General features: G+C 35.6%; 1 protein-coding gene across 1 annotated transcript; it reads right to left on the reverse strand.

Annotated features, from left to right (window-relative positions):
- Positions 1 to 900: 900 nt before the first annotated feature.
- LOC123385997 (glutathione peroxidase 1-like) lies at positions 901 to 1404 on the reverse strand. The gene has a single exon (XM_045059613.1). The coding sequence runs from the start codon at positions 1372 to 1374 to the stop codon at positions 901 to 903; it is 474 nt and encodes a 157-aa protein (XP_044915548.1). The 5' UTR covers positions 1375 to 1404.
- Between the last annotated feature and the right edge of the window lie 14144 nt (positions 1405 to 15548).

The following is a 15548-nucleotide window of genomic DNA, read 5'->3' on the forward strand; positions in this document are numbered from 1 at the left end:
CAGATCTTACATGGTAGTCTTTATATTGATTGATTTCTGTTTATGGTGTAAATAAGGGTCTGATTTCATTTTTGTGTGTGTGAATGTCCAGTTTTCCCAAGAATATTGGTTGAAGAAACTGTGTTTTTAACCACTGTGTATTTTTGGCAGCCTTGTCAAAGGTCAGGTGACTGCATATGTATTGGTTATTGCTGGACTCTCTATTCTGTTCCATTGATGTACATATTTATCTATGCCAGTACCACACTTTTTAAAATTACTGTAGTTTTGTAATATATTTTGAAATCAGGGAATATGATGCCTCCAGCTTTGTTTTTGTCAAGATTTCATTGGCTACTTGGGGTCTTTTGTGATTCCATATCAATTTTAGGACTGTCTTTGAAAAATGCCATTGAGATTTTGATAGGCATTTGATAGCATTGACTCTAATAGATTGCCTTGGGTAATATGGACATTATAATAATATTAAGTCTGCCAATCCAAAAATACAGGATGTCTTTCCATTTATTATGTCTCTTTAAGTTTTTTGTTTGTTTTTGTTTGTTTGTTTATTGGTGCTTTGTACTTCCAAGTTTAGAGGTTTTTTCAACTCCTTGGTTACTCCTTGGTTAAGGTTACCCAAGTATCTTATTCTTTTTTATTTTTCCTGACAACCAGTGCTTTATTAGTGAGGAGCCTTGGTTTGAGGAGTGGGGAGCTAGGATGGACAAGAAGCGCCCATCTTAAGGAATTTTCCTGGACATCAGGCATTCCTCCATGCATATTTCAAGTAAACACATTCATGGATGAAATCCTCAGAGGGGAGAGCGCTGTGACTGAAAGCAGCAGGGATGGAGGGGCTCCCTAAGCACAGCTGAGTCTGTGGGACAGCAGAACTTCTCCAAGTTCTAGGTGACATCATTACATCACACTGGAAACCAGGTGATGAACTTGGGGCTGGTCATGAGCGGTGGCATCATTACTGGGGGCCGGAAGAGCCTCCTGCAGGAAGTTGAAGAGGGGGTGCCCTTGTGCACCACTCCCCTTGCACTTCTCAGAAAGCATGAATTTGGGCTCGAACCTGTTCTGAGGTCTGAGGAACTTGAAGGAATTCTGGATCTCTTCCTTCCTGGCATTTCCTGATGCCAGCACCGCTTGCATGGGAAGCAAATATTGACCAGGCCCCTGGCAGAGGTGCTGCTGATGCTTGTTCTGGGCATAGTCCTGGATAGTTGTACCTTGGAGCGACACCGCATTTTTGGTCAGCAGCATGTTGGCCCCCAGGAACCCAGGCTCACAGGCTCCTCCCTGGCCAGCAGGCCCTTGGGAAAGGCATTCCTGGAGCGCTGGGGGCTGCAACTGCCGGTTGGTGGCAGGGAGTGCAGCTGCACACATGGCCCGGCTGTGGGACCAGAGTGCACAGCTCTTTTGGTGCTCTTTTAAACGGGATCCTGAACAGACCAATAGTGAGTAAGGAGATTGGATTTGGAATCAAATACCTGCAACAAAGGAAATCCCAACACCAAAAGGCAATCCCAACACCAAAAGGCTTCACTGGTGATTTCTACCAATCTTTAAAGAAATAATAACAATACTGGTCAAACTATTCCAAAAATCTGAAGAGGAAGGGCTACTGTCAAACTGATTTTATGATGCCAGCATTACCTTGAAACCTAAGCTTGAAAAAGACACTACAAGAAAAGAAAACTATAGGCCAGTGCCCAAAATGAACAGACACGTAAAAATCCTTAGTAAAATATTGACAAACCATATTCCGCAGTACATTAGAAAGATCATATACCATGACCAAGTGGACTTATTCCTGGGAGGCAGGGATGGTTCAATATGTGCAAATAAATTAATATGATACACCACATTAACAGAAGTAATAAAATCATATGATCATTTCAGTAGATGCTGAAAAACACATTTGAGAAAATTCATCCTTTCATGATAAAAAAAAAAACTGTTAACAAATTACGTGAAGGAATTTACCTCCACATATGACAATCTCCTAGCTAACAGCATATTCAGCCGTGAAAACTGAAGTCTTTTCCTTTGAGATCCAGAGTTACATGGATGCACACTTTTACCACTTCTATTCAACATAGTAATGGAGGTACTAGCTAGAACAGTAAGCAAGAAAAAGAAAGAAATGCACCGAAATTGGAAAGGAAGAAATAAATTTATCTCTGTTTGCATAGGGCATGGTTTTATACGTAGAAAACCCAAAAGACTCTACAGAACAGCTGTTAGTACTAATAACTGAAGCCACTAAAGTTGCAGGATACTAAAACCAACATGCCAAAATCTATTGTGTTTCCATAACGATAGGGTAACTGAAAAGGAAATTAAGAGATCATTTAAAAATATCACATTAATACTGAGAAATCAATTGCCCATTAAACTGAATTGTTATAAAGGTACTTAAGAATACATTGTTAATAGTTGCTAATCAGTGTTGTGCTAGGCAATTTTTGCTATGATTGCCTGACACTGTAGCAGAATGGTACTGCTTTCAGGCCACAGAATCATGAACAAGAAATAAATCGTACAACTGAGTGAATCACACTAATCATCGTATATAATTAGACATACTTCTTATAGTTAAGTGTTATTTTTTCCAGTTCAATCTGTGTCCTTAGCCTGTGGTTCCCTGGTAGGTTTCTTATACATGGTGTCAGTCATCCGGCAGTGCTTTGTGATTTATATGTCATTGGATTTAATTCATCAATATTAGCTATATAAGTTTGAAATAAAACTGTAATAGAATAAAGAAATAAAACTGTAAATAATGTTGAAATAAAACTATAATAGACTAAGGAAAGAGCCTTTAGAAACTTATATTTACAACTCTGTATTCTAATAAGTCAAAAAATTTAAATATCAAATTATATTCAAAATATTCAACTGGAGAAGAGATAAGAAACGAGTGGTTTAATAGTCACCAGAAATATAACTTTTTGTTATTAATTGTAGAGTGGTATTTCCTGTTCTGGATATAAATTGAATCAACATAAATTGTAGCATTTTTCATAAATATGTTAATAAACAGATATTTGCTGAACATGAATCAGTAAAATGAGGTCTGAGTAAAGGGATATGGAATTTCCATATATTTGGGATAACTTAAATTAAGAAATATGAAGTTAAAAAATAAAAGTTAAAGTTAAATATTGCTGAGATATCCTTCAGATGTTACTTTAGCTTTGTACCAGTTAGTTTTAAAATTATAACATTAAATATGTTTCTCAAGTCTGCTATGAGTCTCCTACTCTTTCTCCTTCCTACTCCTTGGGGCTGTGGCAGACAGCGTGGGACATCACTCCCAATAATAATTCCTCTTAGTATTCATGCCATTGCATAAGCTCCTCCTATTATATGTGAGCTGGGCCTAGTGACTTGGTTCTAATGAATAGAATATAGAAATTAATGGGTTATCTCTTCTAGTAGGAATTTAGAAGTAACAGTGACTCCTATCTTGCTTGTACACTTTCTTTCTCTCTTGCTGGTATTCTCTCTTGCCATCTCATTTGACCACTCTGATGAAGCAAACTGCCATGTTGTGATATAATGGCATATAGAGGAAAATGTGTCAGGAAACTGAGAGACACTTACAGTCAACATCTCACGAAGAACTGAGGATTTGGTTCAACAGCGTATGAGTAGCTGGATCCTGCCAACACCCACGTGAATGAGTTAGGAAGTCAATCCTTCCCAGTGGAGACTTGAGAAAAATGTATGCTTGTGAGACATCCAGAACCATATGCATCAGCTAAGCCATTTCACATTCCTAATCCACAAAAATTGTGAAATAATAAATGTTTTAAGCCACTAAACTTTGAGGTAATTTGTTATACAGTAATCAATACCTCATATACAGGTTGTGGGCTAGCTTATTCATCCCTGTGGATTCATTTCTCATCAATTTACTGATAAACTAAAATACAAATTACACACCTATGATGCCTACTGAAATTTATATCCATATTTCAAAATTCCCATTTTATATCCACATATGACACTTCTTAGGAACTATAATAACCAATATAAAAAATAAACTCATTATCTCCCCCACCCCCGCAAATTCATTCTGTCTCTTAAACCTTAATTCATGAGATGACACTTTTTCAAACCAGTTTCCCATGATACTGTTTCAGATTAAGTCATTCTTAGCATCTCCCACTCTCGTGAATCTACCATCTGATTTTTAAAAGTTAAATTTATTTATTCTACTTTTAAACATGTCTGGAATCTGTTTTATAACTAGTGTTTATACCTCAGTTTAAAATGCTGTCAATTTTCAAATAAATTGCTATACCAGCTACATGAAGAATATCCATTTTTGACATAGCAGTGGAAGTGTTTTAAAAATAAACATCTGCTTACATTTTTTTTTTTTTACACTCTAATTGCTCTCAGGTGAAAGTCAGACTTTTAACATGGATTTAAAGGATTTGATAGAAATGCCTTGTTTAACTCTCACATATCACATTTTTATTTGTCTTAGACTTAAGATCATGAAAGCAGTCACATTTTTCTGTATTATGTATTTCTTCATCCTCAGGCCCAGTTCAGTTTCTTTTCAATTAAATTCATGATAGAATGAGCAAGTGAATGATTGACCATAGTCTTTCAGATTTCAAATTATTGTCTTTTTAATATTAGGATTATGTTAACAGACTCTAATCTGTTAAACATATGGATTTGTAAAGACAGAAATGTGTGGATTTTAGGCCCAACTTTGCCATTAATTTCTTGTCTTTGACTTTTAGCAAGATATTCCACAGAAAATTACACTAGTTCACTAAAATTATAGTATAATTGAACCTGACGAGCAAGAAGAGTCAGCATTCAGAGCATTAGCAAAACACAGGAATGCAAGAGGGTAGAAAGCACATAAATGAAAATAACAAAAGGAAGTTAGAAACATAGTTTAACATATGTTCACATTGAGGCTGTAGCAGTATCTGACCATCTGTTTCAGGCTACTGGCCACAGAGTCAGGCTGGATTTTCTAATAGGTAACAGTCTCTCCAAGTAACCGTTGTATCAGAGATAAACATTTGTTTTTACCCGTTGAATGCCATGTGTCCACCACTGATAAGAGTAGATCCTGTGGCACCAATATTCATTAGTGATTGCAAATGCTTTGCCTTGATAGAAGAAAAAAAAATCAGCAACTCATTCACTGGATTAGCTTTCTTCTACTTTTATGACAAATTCAGGAGTGGAATGGAGTTTTGTCACAGTCTCCTGTTACTTTTATGACACATTGCACAGTCAAAGAGTGCCATGGAGATGGGTCTTTAGGTTCTGCTTCAGTATTTTCCTGTATGAATCCAACTGGAAGAAACTTTGAAGGCTTTTGTAATTTAAATAGGAACAAATTATTTCTACCCCCAGTGTATCTTCCATTTTAGTGGAAATAATGGTAAATGGTATATAAGTGGAGAATAACTTGTTCCCTGTAGTCTGCTTAGATTTTCACTTTGAAAACTTGCACCTGTAAGTATTATAACTATACTGTAATGTAGACTTGTAATACTATACCTGTAAGTATTACCAAGGTACTTTGGCAAATATAGAAGATAATTTGAAAGTCATTACTATAGATTAAGATAATTTATTTGAAAAAGTCTTACATTCAAAATATAAAAAGGAATGCATCAATTGTGTAATATCAACTTCTCAGTTTAAATTTGGCAAGGTTTTCTTTAATTGTATGAGTTAATTTCATTAATCTTCCACCCTTGCTAATTAAATTTCTTTATAATGTAACAGTCATAAGAAATAGCTAACTTTTCATTCTAATTGGAGTGTTACTTATACAGAAAACTGAAGTAAAGGAAGCACACAGATGGAAGCTGCAGGTGTAGCCATCCTCTAGGCTTTGTCATAATCATGGGATTGATTACTAAACAGAATGATGTCAAGAATGATGAAGGATCTGAGATTTACCCTAATTGCAGACTTGCAAGTTAGCCTACCACAGTTTTATGTCTGCTGACAGAAAACATGAGACATCTGTATCAGAGAGAATAGACTTTGTTATTCAGATATAGCAATAATAATAATAATCATATCAGTTCCTTTCCATATCTCCCAATCTACCTTCCCAGCTCATGATGCAGTACACACATAGCAGGTTTGTGTCCCAGATGGGAAAGTTCAAGATTATGAAACTTTAATCTTTCATAATGAACTGCAAGCAAACCTGTCCAATATATTCCATAAAGGGAAACCTTATCTTTATTAAACTCAGCAGCAGACAATTCTGCCTTCTTCTCTGGAAGGAGACACTGTCTCTGTCTTCCAGGGCTATTCACTATTCAACACCCTTGAAAAGTAATCCAGGAAAAAAGAAATTTAAAAGTTGTCACTGTTTCTACCTGTCATTGTCTCTACTTGCAGGTGTTCCTGAAATGTGAGAGACATCATGAACAGGAACAACAAAAAAGGCAGTTGATTGTATTCTGTGAATTAATAGAGATGGCAGTGGAGGTAGGGCTTGGTCAAAAATCCATCTGGGGTTGCCAGTGCCAGTCCTTGGAATTCTCTCATAAATGAATCAATTATTAAAAATATATTGACTACACCCTTAAAATTGCTTTAAATTATTAATCCTTTAAAGATGGAATATTTTGTTAAAAATTAATATAATTCAGCAAACTCGTGCCTAATATTAGCATACTAATGTTCATTAGTATCATTTTATCTTTTATGTGGTTCTGAACTGAGAACATGTTTTAAAGATGGGAGTAGTGAAAACAGTTTAGTAGAGGAAATTTTTCATGGAGTCCAGTTATGTACAGAGAGTGGTAAATAGTGAGGGAAAAAGTAACCAAACAATTATGACACTTGGGAGATTGTGTTTTATGAAGTCAGGGGAAGAGCACTGGGATGAAGGTAGGAAAATGTTCCAGTCAAGGCTTCTTCATTTGTAATTGCCCTTTGGTCTGCTCTCATCACTTAAGATGGTTGCTTTCTTAAGAAGGTCACTTCCCTAAGGCTAATAAGTCACTTTAATTGTAGTTTTGTTATACACACATTACTGAAACTTCATAAGTGTAATTGGCTACATGATCTAAGAGTATTCTCACTATAAAAATTATAAGAACAATTTCTCTAAGTAGCAGTGATAATGTACTCATGTCATCATAATTAATATCCCAATCACTGAAATTATATTCCATTGGATTTAACCCACTACTCTTTACTAGCTCTGTATTCTTAGACAATTTTCCTAATTTTTCTGAGTGTCATGTTGTCCCTTTGTAAAACAGGGTTTGCACTTAATAAAGACTTTCTTGTGATAATCGAGTTTATGTATAGTAAAAACATAGAGTTATTCTGGAGAGATTCTATCCACTTCTTAAATAGGAGGTACTACCATAATTAGCATTGTTATTATTTTAAAGAACAAAGGAATAACCTTGGGTAAACAACTCTGAGAAAAAATAAAACAAACAAATATCATAAAATGTAAATAATACTTACAGAAGCTAGAGAAAAACTTGAAAGGATGAGAAATATACTGTACTGATATTTCTATATATTTGGAGAAGAGGATAGTAAAATTTCTGAGACTAGAAAAGAACACATCTTGTTTCAACTGCCTAATCAAAATTAGTTTCATCAAAAATCACCCATGAAAGAGTGTAACAGGGAACTAGAAATGAATTATTCAGGGCAAGAAAACTTCTGGAACATGTGTCTTGCTTAGAATTCAAAAGAAGTGAAATATAAAATATAAAAGAATGGAGTTGTGTCTCCCAAAATAAATAAAAATGTAGTTTCCCTTACTGTTTGATCTTCACACAGTTCCAGTGTCTACAGTGTTTCAAGACTAATGAAAATCCATGGGATTTGGGGTAGAAGAGGACAGTACATAATGCTCTATTCTCCTTCTGTCAGCTTAGGCACAATATTAGGGACAAGGTAGTTAGGATTGAATAGCCAGAGATTCTTACATGGCTTAAATGTAACAACAGCATGAAAAAAACTTTGGATTATGTTGCTAAGTGTGACCTTAAAGATAAGTAGTAGTCTTCATTGTGTACATTAAGAAAATTCAATTCAGGGGGGCGTCTGGGTGGCTAAGTCAGTTGAGCCTCCAGCTCTTGATTTTGGCTCAGATAATGATCTCACAGTCATGGGATCGAGCCCCACATTGGGTTCCATGCTGGGTGTGGAGCCTGCTTATTATTCCCTCTCTCCCTCACTCTCCCTCTACCCCTGCCCCGCTCACATGTATGCTTTTGCTCTCTCAAAAATAAATAAATAAAAATTTAAAAATTCAATTTAGAAATCATAAGCCTTGTGTGTAAGAGCCCTAGGACTAAATGGACTCTGCTATACTGTAGTCCCTCCATCACTCCGTACTGACTTCTCATAGGGATATTTAAAATGATATAGTCAAGTATACCAATGATGGAGGAAGTTCTAAGAGAATCAACATATAGCAAAAAAGAGCCACAATGAGAAGCACTGTTGATTGAATCAGAGAACCCCATTAGAGCTGCCTTGACAATCAGCCATAGGCGTGCTTGATTCACCTTTCTGCTTTCACACATACGATCACAGGACTTTGCTTATCCAGGTGTTCAATAAAATGCTCCCTGAATTGATTTGCTCTGTTTGAAATTCCAATTAAGTTGTCAACACTGCTTATACTTCTTTACCCCAGAACCTCTAGAGGTTCTTCAGAATGAAATATCAATGAGGTTGATAGTGGTGGGATGGAGGTTATTTACCTCGCTTTAAGTTGTTTGTCCTAATATCGGTTCATCTGTTTCTCATGAAATCTAACAAAAGAGCTTTGTATTCCCTGTTACTTGTATTCAACATTAGTGCTCTCAGCAAAGTAGATTAATGAAAACAATTTTTAAATAACAGTAATTTTGATGGATGGGCATTGGAAGAACTCTATATATATTTCCATTCTGTAAAATTTTTATTTCATTTCTAATACCACTTGTATCCCCCACTAATCTGCTATTAATTGATTGATTGACTTATTTATTCTACAAACTATTGAATTTTATTCATTGTCAGGTAGTTAGCTAGGTTGCTGGGGATTAAATGATTAACAGGAGAGACTTAATCCTGGCTTTAAGAAGTTGGGAGTCTTTTAGAACAGCAAACAAGGATTTATTTTAGAAGTGGTGTCATTAGATTTTAGCTTTGACAAGGTGACTTTCCTTAATGTGGGGTTAATGAAAGACTTTCTGGGAAAGTGATTTTAAGGAGTGAAGAGGAGGAGAAATTAATCCATGAAAAGAGGAGCAGAAAGCATGCTTTGGCAGAGATGTTGTAATCCTGGGGACATGAAAAAGCCTATATTTTTGAGGAAATGAAAGTAGCTGGCTATGGAAACAGAGTGAAATAAGTTTGTGTATGAAGTCCATAAGCCAGTTCATGCAAGGTTTTATAGTCCAAGGGAAAAGCCATTGTAAAGTTTTAAATAGGAAATTGTCATTATCCAAATAACATTTTAAAAAATAAATCTGATATTTAGTGATCAATAAAATGAAAGTTTTCAAGAGAGGGCAGAGCAGGTGACAACAGGGTATTACAGAAGTGTTTTTTTTAAAAAAATATATATATTTGACATCTTACAGGGTTAAAGCGTGTTGATCTGATACATTTATATATTGCAGTATGATTGCTATTATAGTGTTGGCACCTCTATCAGGTCACATAATTATTCTGTTTTGTGATGGGAATAATTAAGATCAAGTCTCTTAGCAAGTTTATAATGTTTATAATGCAATATTGTTACCTATAATCACTCTACTGTGTGTTAGATCTGCAGGACTTACTTATCTACAAGTAGCAAGTAATATACCCTTGGCATCTCTCCTATTCTTCCACCTCCCAGCCTCTGGTAACCACTATTGTATTCTCTATTTTTATGAGTTTTTTTGTTTGTTTGATTTTAGTTTTTAGTTTAGTTCATTTCTTTTTTCACATATAAGTGATACCATGCGGTATTTGACTTTCTGTGTCTGAATTATCTCATTTAATCTAATACCCTCAAGGTCCAACTATGTTGTCACAAATGGCATAATGTCATTTCTCATGGCTGAAAAATATTGTACGTGTGTGTGTGTGAGTGTGTGTGTGTGTGTGTGTGTGTGTATGTGTGTATACACACACACACATACATATATGCATAATCTTTTTTATCCTTTCTTCCATTGATGGGCACTTAGGTAGTTTCCACATCTTCGCTACTCTGAATAATGCTGAAAAACATGTGAGTGAAAATATCTCTTAGATAACTTGCTTTTGTTTCCTTTGGGTATATTCTTACAAGTGGAATGGCTGGATCTTATGGTAGTTCTAATTTTTTTAGAACACTCCGTATTGTTTTCCATAGTGGCTGAGGTTTAGTGTGAGAAAATATTGGCTTACTAGTGTCATGGCCCTCTAGATGAATAATAGGTAGATTTGAAAAATATTTCAGGTGTGTAATCAAGCAATTGGTGATTGATTGGAGGAGAAGAGGGAAAGGGAGAGGGAGAGAAAGTCACTCTTAAATTTTTGGTATGAGTGCCTGTGTGGAGAGTACTCTTGCTGAGATTTGGACTGTTTCCCACATGTATGTGTGTGCAGCAGGGGATGGGCAGGAGAAAATCAAACATGTCTCATGAAGTAGTTGAAGCCTTTGTATTTCTATTGATAACCAACTGACTTGAGAAAAGGATTTGGTAGAGCAGGCATGATAAAAGATCTAAAATTGAGCATTGTTGGAAATAAGTCAGTGCTAGTTCCAGATCATCTGAAAATTTAAAGCGGTTTTCTTTATTCTTCAATTATTAGTTTTGGTCCTAAGTAGTAAGCATGTTAAATTGCTAAAATTTCCAAGTTTCCTTTGACAAATTAATTAGCATTTAAGCCACATGATAAATATTATGTATAAAAAGAACCAGAGAGTAGTAAGAGTCCAAGATATAAAGTATTATCTCTGGTTTCCCAGATTTGGCACCACTCTCCTGTGTATATATGTATGTGTGTGTTGGTGTGTGATATCTGTATCTATATTTATAAAGATATTGATGAATTACCAGTGTATAGAAAATATGATAAACTCAAACCTTTTATATTTAATGTGTGGAGTTCATGTGGAAGAAAATTAAATGGGCTGATTCAGCTGCAAAGCCTTAATGTGTTCTGTGATGTGGCTTATTGCTGTGGAATTGGTTGTATGAAAAAGTAAAAGTGCTCAAGTTGTTTTTTTAAAAACCATTTCTACTTTGTATGCTCTTTTGACAAAATAAAAATGAAAAGAGAGCAATTTAAAACCCTTTAAATGATGCATCTACGGCAATATAATATGTGGCATCGTACTGTTAAGAGTAGCATCAAATCCCATATCAGGTCAGCTATTACCTTTTCATTTAATTCAAAATGACCTTATGGAATGACTCTCATACTGGGCAAAATCTCATACAGTAATCTAGCTTTTAAAATGCTGTTTATATATTTTATTTTATTTTTCTTTAGTGCAATGTAAATCGCATACCATTGAGTTGACAAATGTGATTACTAACAAAAATACTCATCAGGATGTTATCTTCACATGTTAATGAGAAAAAGAACATATTATAATTAGTGTTTGGGAGAAATAAACTTCACATTATCATGCAATATATTTCTCATGTCCTCATCATTTACCTTATACACCATGCATTTGTAAATATCATGCCATTTTTGGTTTGTAAAAATGACTTAAGAAAACATTTAAAATTTCTTCAAATCTTGCAACCTTAGGGGCACTACAACGTTCAACCATGTACCTTCTCAGGGAAGAAATACAGTACAATGTCAGAGGGGAAAACTGTTCTATATAAGTATCCTTCACTATAATGATTTTCCTTTTATTTTGAGTATAATATATTTGGTTATCTTAGACAAAGTTCCAGGTCTGATTCTTTTGTGTATGTGCTTTAATATCAGTAACTATGGCAACAAGATTTTAAATGCTGTATGTAGTATAAGTAAAGGGAAAATGGAGAGGATAGAACCCTAAAAGAAGAAGCTGTCAGTCCTCTTACTGTCATTGTGAGTCACAAAAACAATTTTCAGAATTATCGTGTAGGTCACAAAAAGATTCAGTTTATTTGCTTATTTTGTAATGAGTTTGCCTAGAATTATCTACATTTTTTATTGGCCTTTGTTTCATGTTATGCTTTTCTGTGATGGCTAGAATTAGTTATATACAAATCACATTCCATTTCCTGAATGGTGCGGTGAGGAGGTCTGTGGAATCACTTCTCAGTAGAATAAACTCAACTGAAGAAACTAATATGAAAAAATTAAAATCTCTGGAAATTATTCTAAGCACATAAAGCAAATAAACAAACACTTATTCAGGAAAATCTAACTGTCATGGAGAAAAAGGAAATACCACAGGACCTGAGCTGTGGTCTGGTCTTTGCCTTCATGCTGAACCCCTGTTAAAGGCTGTAAAATCTCCCCAGAAGTAGGGAGCATTTCCCATCCCCACCTGCTCCTTGTTGCTTCAGCCAAATCCCAGGAAAAGTGAAGAGGGCTCCTTCTTCAACTTGCCCCAATGCAAAAGCCTGCCACTGTACACCAGGGGAGGAAAAATGACAAGACTTCTTTAATTGCCCTCACTCCAGCTCATTCGTAGGATGGGTGTACCACAACAGGGGGTGTCAAGCTGAGAACAGAAGAGGCTATTAACACAGAGGACATTGGGTATGTTCAGTCCTGTGTCCACTGAGAAGCAACATCAGAGGATTTCCAAGACAGAGGAAACAGATAACACAGAAATAGTCCAGCCAATTCAGTAAACAAATGAACAGGCAAACAAGAGCAAAACTGTGAGCCCCAGAGGTGCCTTAAAGGAAGTATTAAAAGGAACTTTTCCCATCCCAGGTATGCTATTATAAGAGAAGCAGTCATGTATCCCTAACTCCGTCGCTAGAGCAGTGGCTCAAAAATTTTCCCCAGTGAAAGATTTAAGCCATTAGAACAGAGAACACCAAAGTTCTCCCCTCCAAAAAACTGACTTTATTTTGAACAGAGTATGGGGTTTCAGCCTAGAATCTCTTAAAAACAAGAGAAATGTTAATGGTGAGCAATTAAGGAAGGTTGATATCTTCATGAGAATATTCTTTAGATCAGTTTAATTTACCAAAAATATCAAAGTAAAGAGAGCTAAGACGATCCTTCCTGGCGTGAGGAAAAAAAACTGTCAAAGAAAGCTTCAAAAACAGTTTCTGCAAAGAAGCCCAAGTGGAGTTGGATCAAACTGTGTAATAATTTATGCTCTAAATTATTATCAAAAACAATAGAACAGTCAGCCAGCAGTTAGTGGAGCCTAACAGCAGAGTGTGATGCCAACACAGGCAGACAGCCTAACAGAGATTAGGGAATGAGACTTTCAAATAAAGCTCAGTTAAAACCATTATCAACACAGAGGACATTGGGTATGTTCAGGCGTGTGTCCACTGAGAAGCAACATCAGAAGCTTTGCAAGACAGAGGAAACAGATGCAACAAAAATAGTCCAGCCAATTCACCAAACAAATGAACAAGCAAACAATAGCAAACTTAGTGAGCTCCAGAGGTCCCTTAAAGTGCATATTAAAAGAAACTTTTCAGGCTGAAGAAATAAACACAGAGGGAAATTCAAATCCATACCAAACAGTGAACACCAGCAAAAGTAATTATGTAATTTAAAATAAAATGTAATATGCATAATGTTTCTTTTTCCCTCTTCTACCTTATTTAAAAAGCAATTATGTGCAGCATTGTGTATATGATTATATTTTGGGATGTACAATATGTAGAAATATATTTGTCAACAGTAGCACGAAGGACATAGGTGGGTGCAAAACTGTATTGGAATGAGGAAGTGATACCAGATGGTAACTCAAATCCACAGAAACAAAGGAAAAGAATAAAAAGTGATACATAAGCAGGTTAATATAATAAACTATAAATAAGACCCAGTTCTCAATTTTTATGTATGTTTTTGTAAACAACCTACAATTATATAAAATAATAGCTGTTACGGTATATGGCACACATATACAACTATCTGAATAGAAATTACACTTTGAATGAATAAAACAATCTAATTAAAGGCAGATATTCAGACTGAATACATCCAACTACAAGATCCAACTACAGGCTCTCCACAGGACATGCACTTTAAATTCAAATGTACAATTAGGTTTAAAGTGACAATATATAAATACATATCATGTGTGAAAATAAAGGGAAACCTCATTTAGAATGGAGTTAAGAGGCCAGCAAGAAAGTTCTCACATTCTACTACTCATTGTCAATTGCAGATCCAACAGGAAGAAATGCACCTTGCAAGTCCATACTACTTAGCTACTTTACCATCTCACCAGTAGGAAGAAAGGTTTCCTCCACCCCAGCAATGCCCAGCCAATGAGAGAATGTCATAATTCAGCCAATGAAAAGCCACTATACTTTAAACTCCCAATTTACGCCAACAAACTTTTTGTTTATAACTCCCTTTCCAATGTCTCCTTTTTCTCTATAAGAGTGTTTGTCTTCTTTGTTTTCCAGACCTGCCTATAGTTTTGTTGTAGCTTACTTGTCCAAAATTGCAAATCTCTGCTATTCCCAAATAAGCCCATTTTTTTCTGGTAAAATAACTGGCAGTTTATATTTTTCTTCCAATATTTTATCTAAAGTTAGGTAACATAGTAGTGTAGTATTGGTTTCAGGAGCAGAATTTAGTGTTTCATCAATTATATACGATACTCAGTGCTCAACACAAGTGCCTTCTTTAATACCCATCACCCATTTAGCCCATCCCCTGCCCAGCTCCCCACCAACAACCTTAGTTTATTTTCTCTAGCTAAAAGTCACTTATGGTTTGCCTCCCTGTTTTTATCTTATTTTATTTTTACCTCCCTTTGCTTCCCTATGTTCATATATTTTGTTTCTTAAATTCCACCTATGAGTGAAATCATATGGTTTTTGTCTTTCTCTGACTTATTTCACTTAGCATAATACACTCTAGTTCCATTCACATCATTGCAAATGGCAAGATTTCATTCTTTTTGATTGCCAAGCAGTATAATATATACCAATTCTACTCTACCCATTCATCAGTCAATGGAAATTTGTGCTCTTTCCATATCTTTGGCTATTGTGGACAGTGCTGCTATAAATATCGGGTTTCATGTACCCCTTCTAATCAGTATTTTTGTATCCTTTGGGTGAATAGCTAGTAGTGCAATTTCTGGGTCATAGGGTAGCTTTATATTTAACTTTCTGAGTGATTTCCACACTATTTTCCAGAGTGGCTGCATCAGTTTGCGTTACCACTGACAGTGTAAGAGGGTTCTCCTTTCTTCGCATCCTTGCCAACATTTGTGGTTTCCTGAGATGTCAGGTGGTACTCATTGTGGTTTTGATTTGTATTTTCCTGAAGATGAATGATGTTGAGCATTTATTCATGTGTCGGTTGGCCATCTGGATGTCTTCTTTGGAGAAGTGTCTATTCATGTCTTCTGCCCATTTCTTCACTGGATTATATATTTTTGGGGTGTT

The sequence above is a fragment of the Felis catus genome, chromosome A1 (genome assembly GCF_018350175.1).
Source record: "Felis catus isolate Fca126 chromosome A1, F.catus_Fca126_mat1.0, whole genome shotgun sequence".
NCBI classification, from domain to species: Eukaryota; Metazoa; Chordata; class Mammalia; order Carnivora; family Felidae; genus Felis; species Felis catus.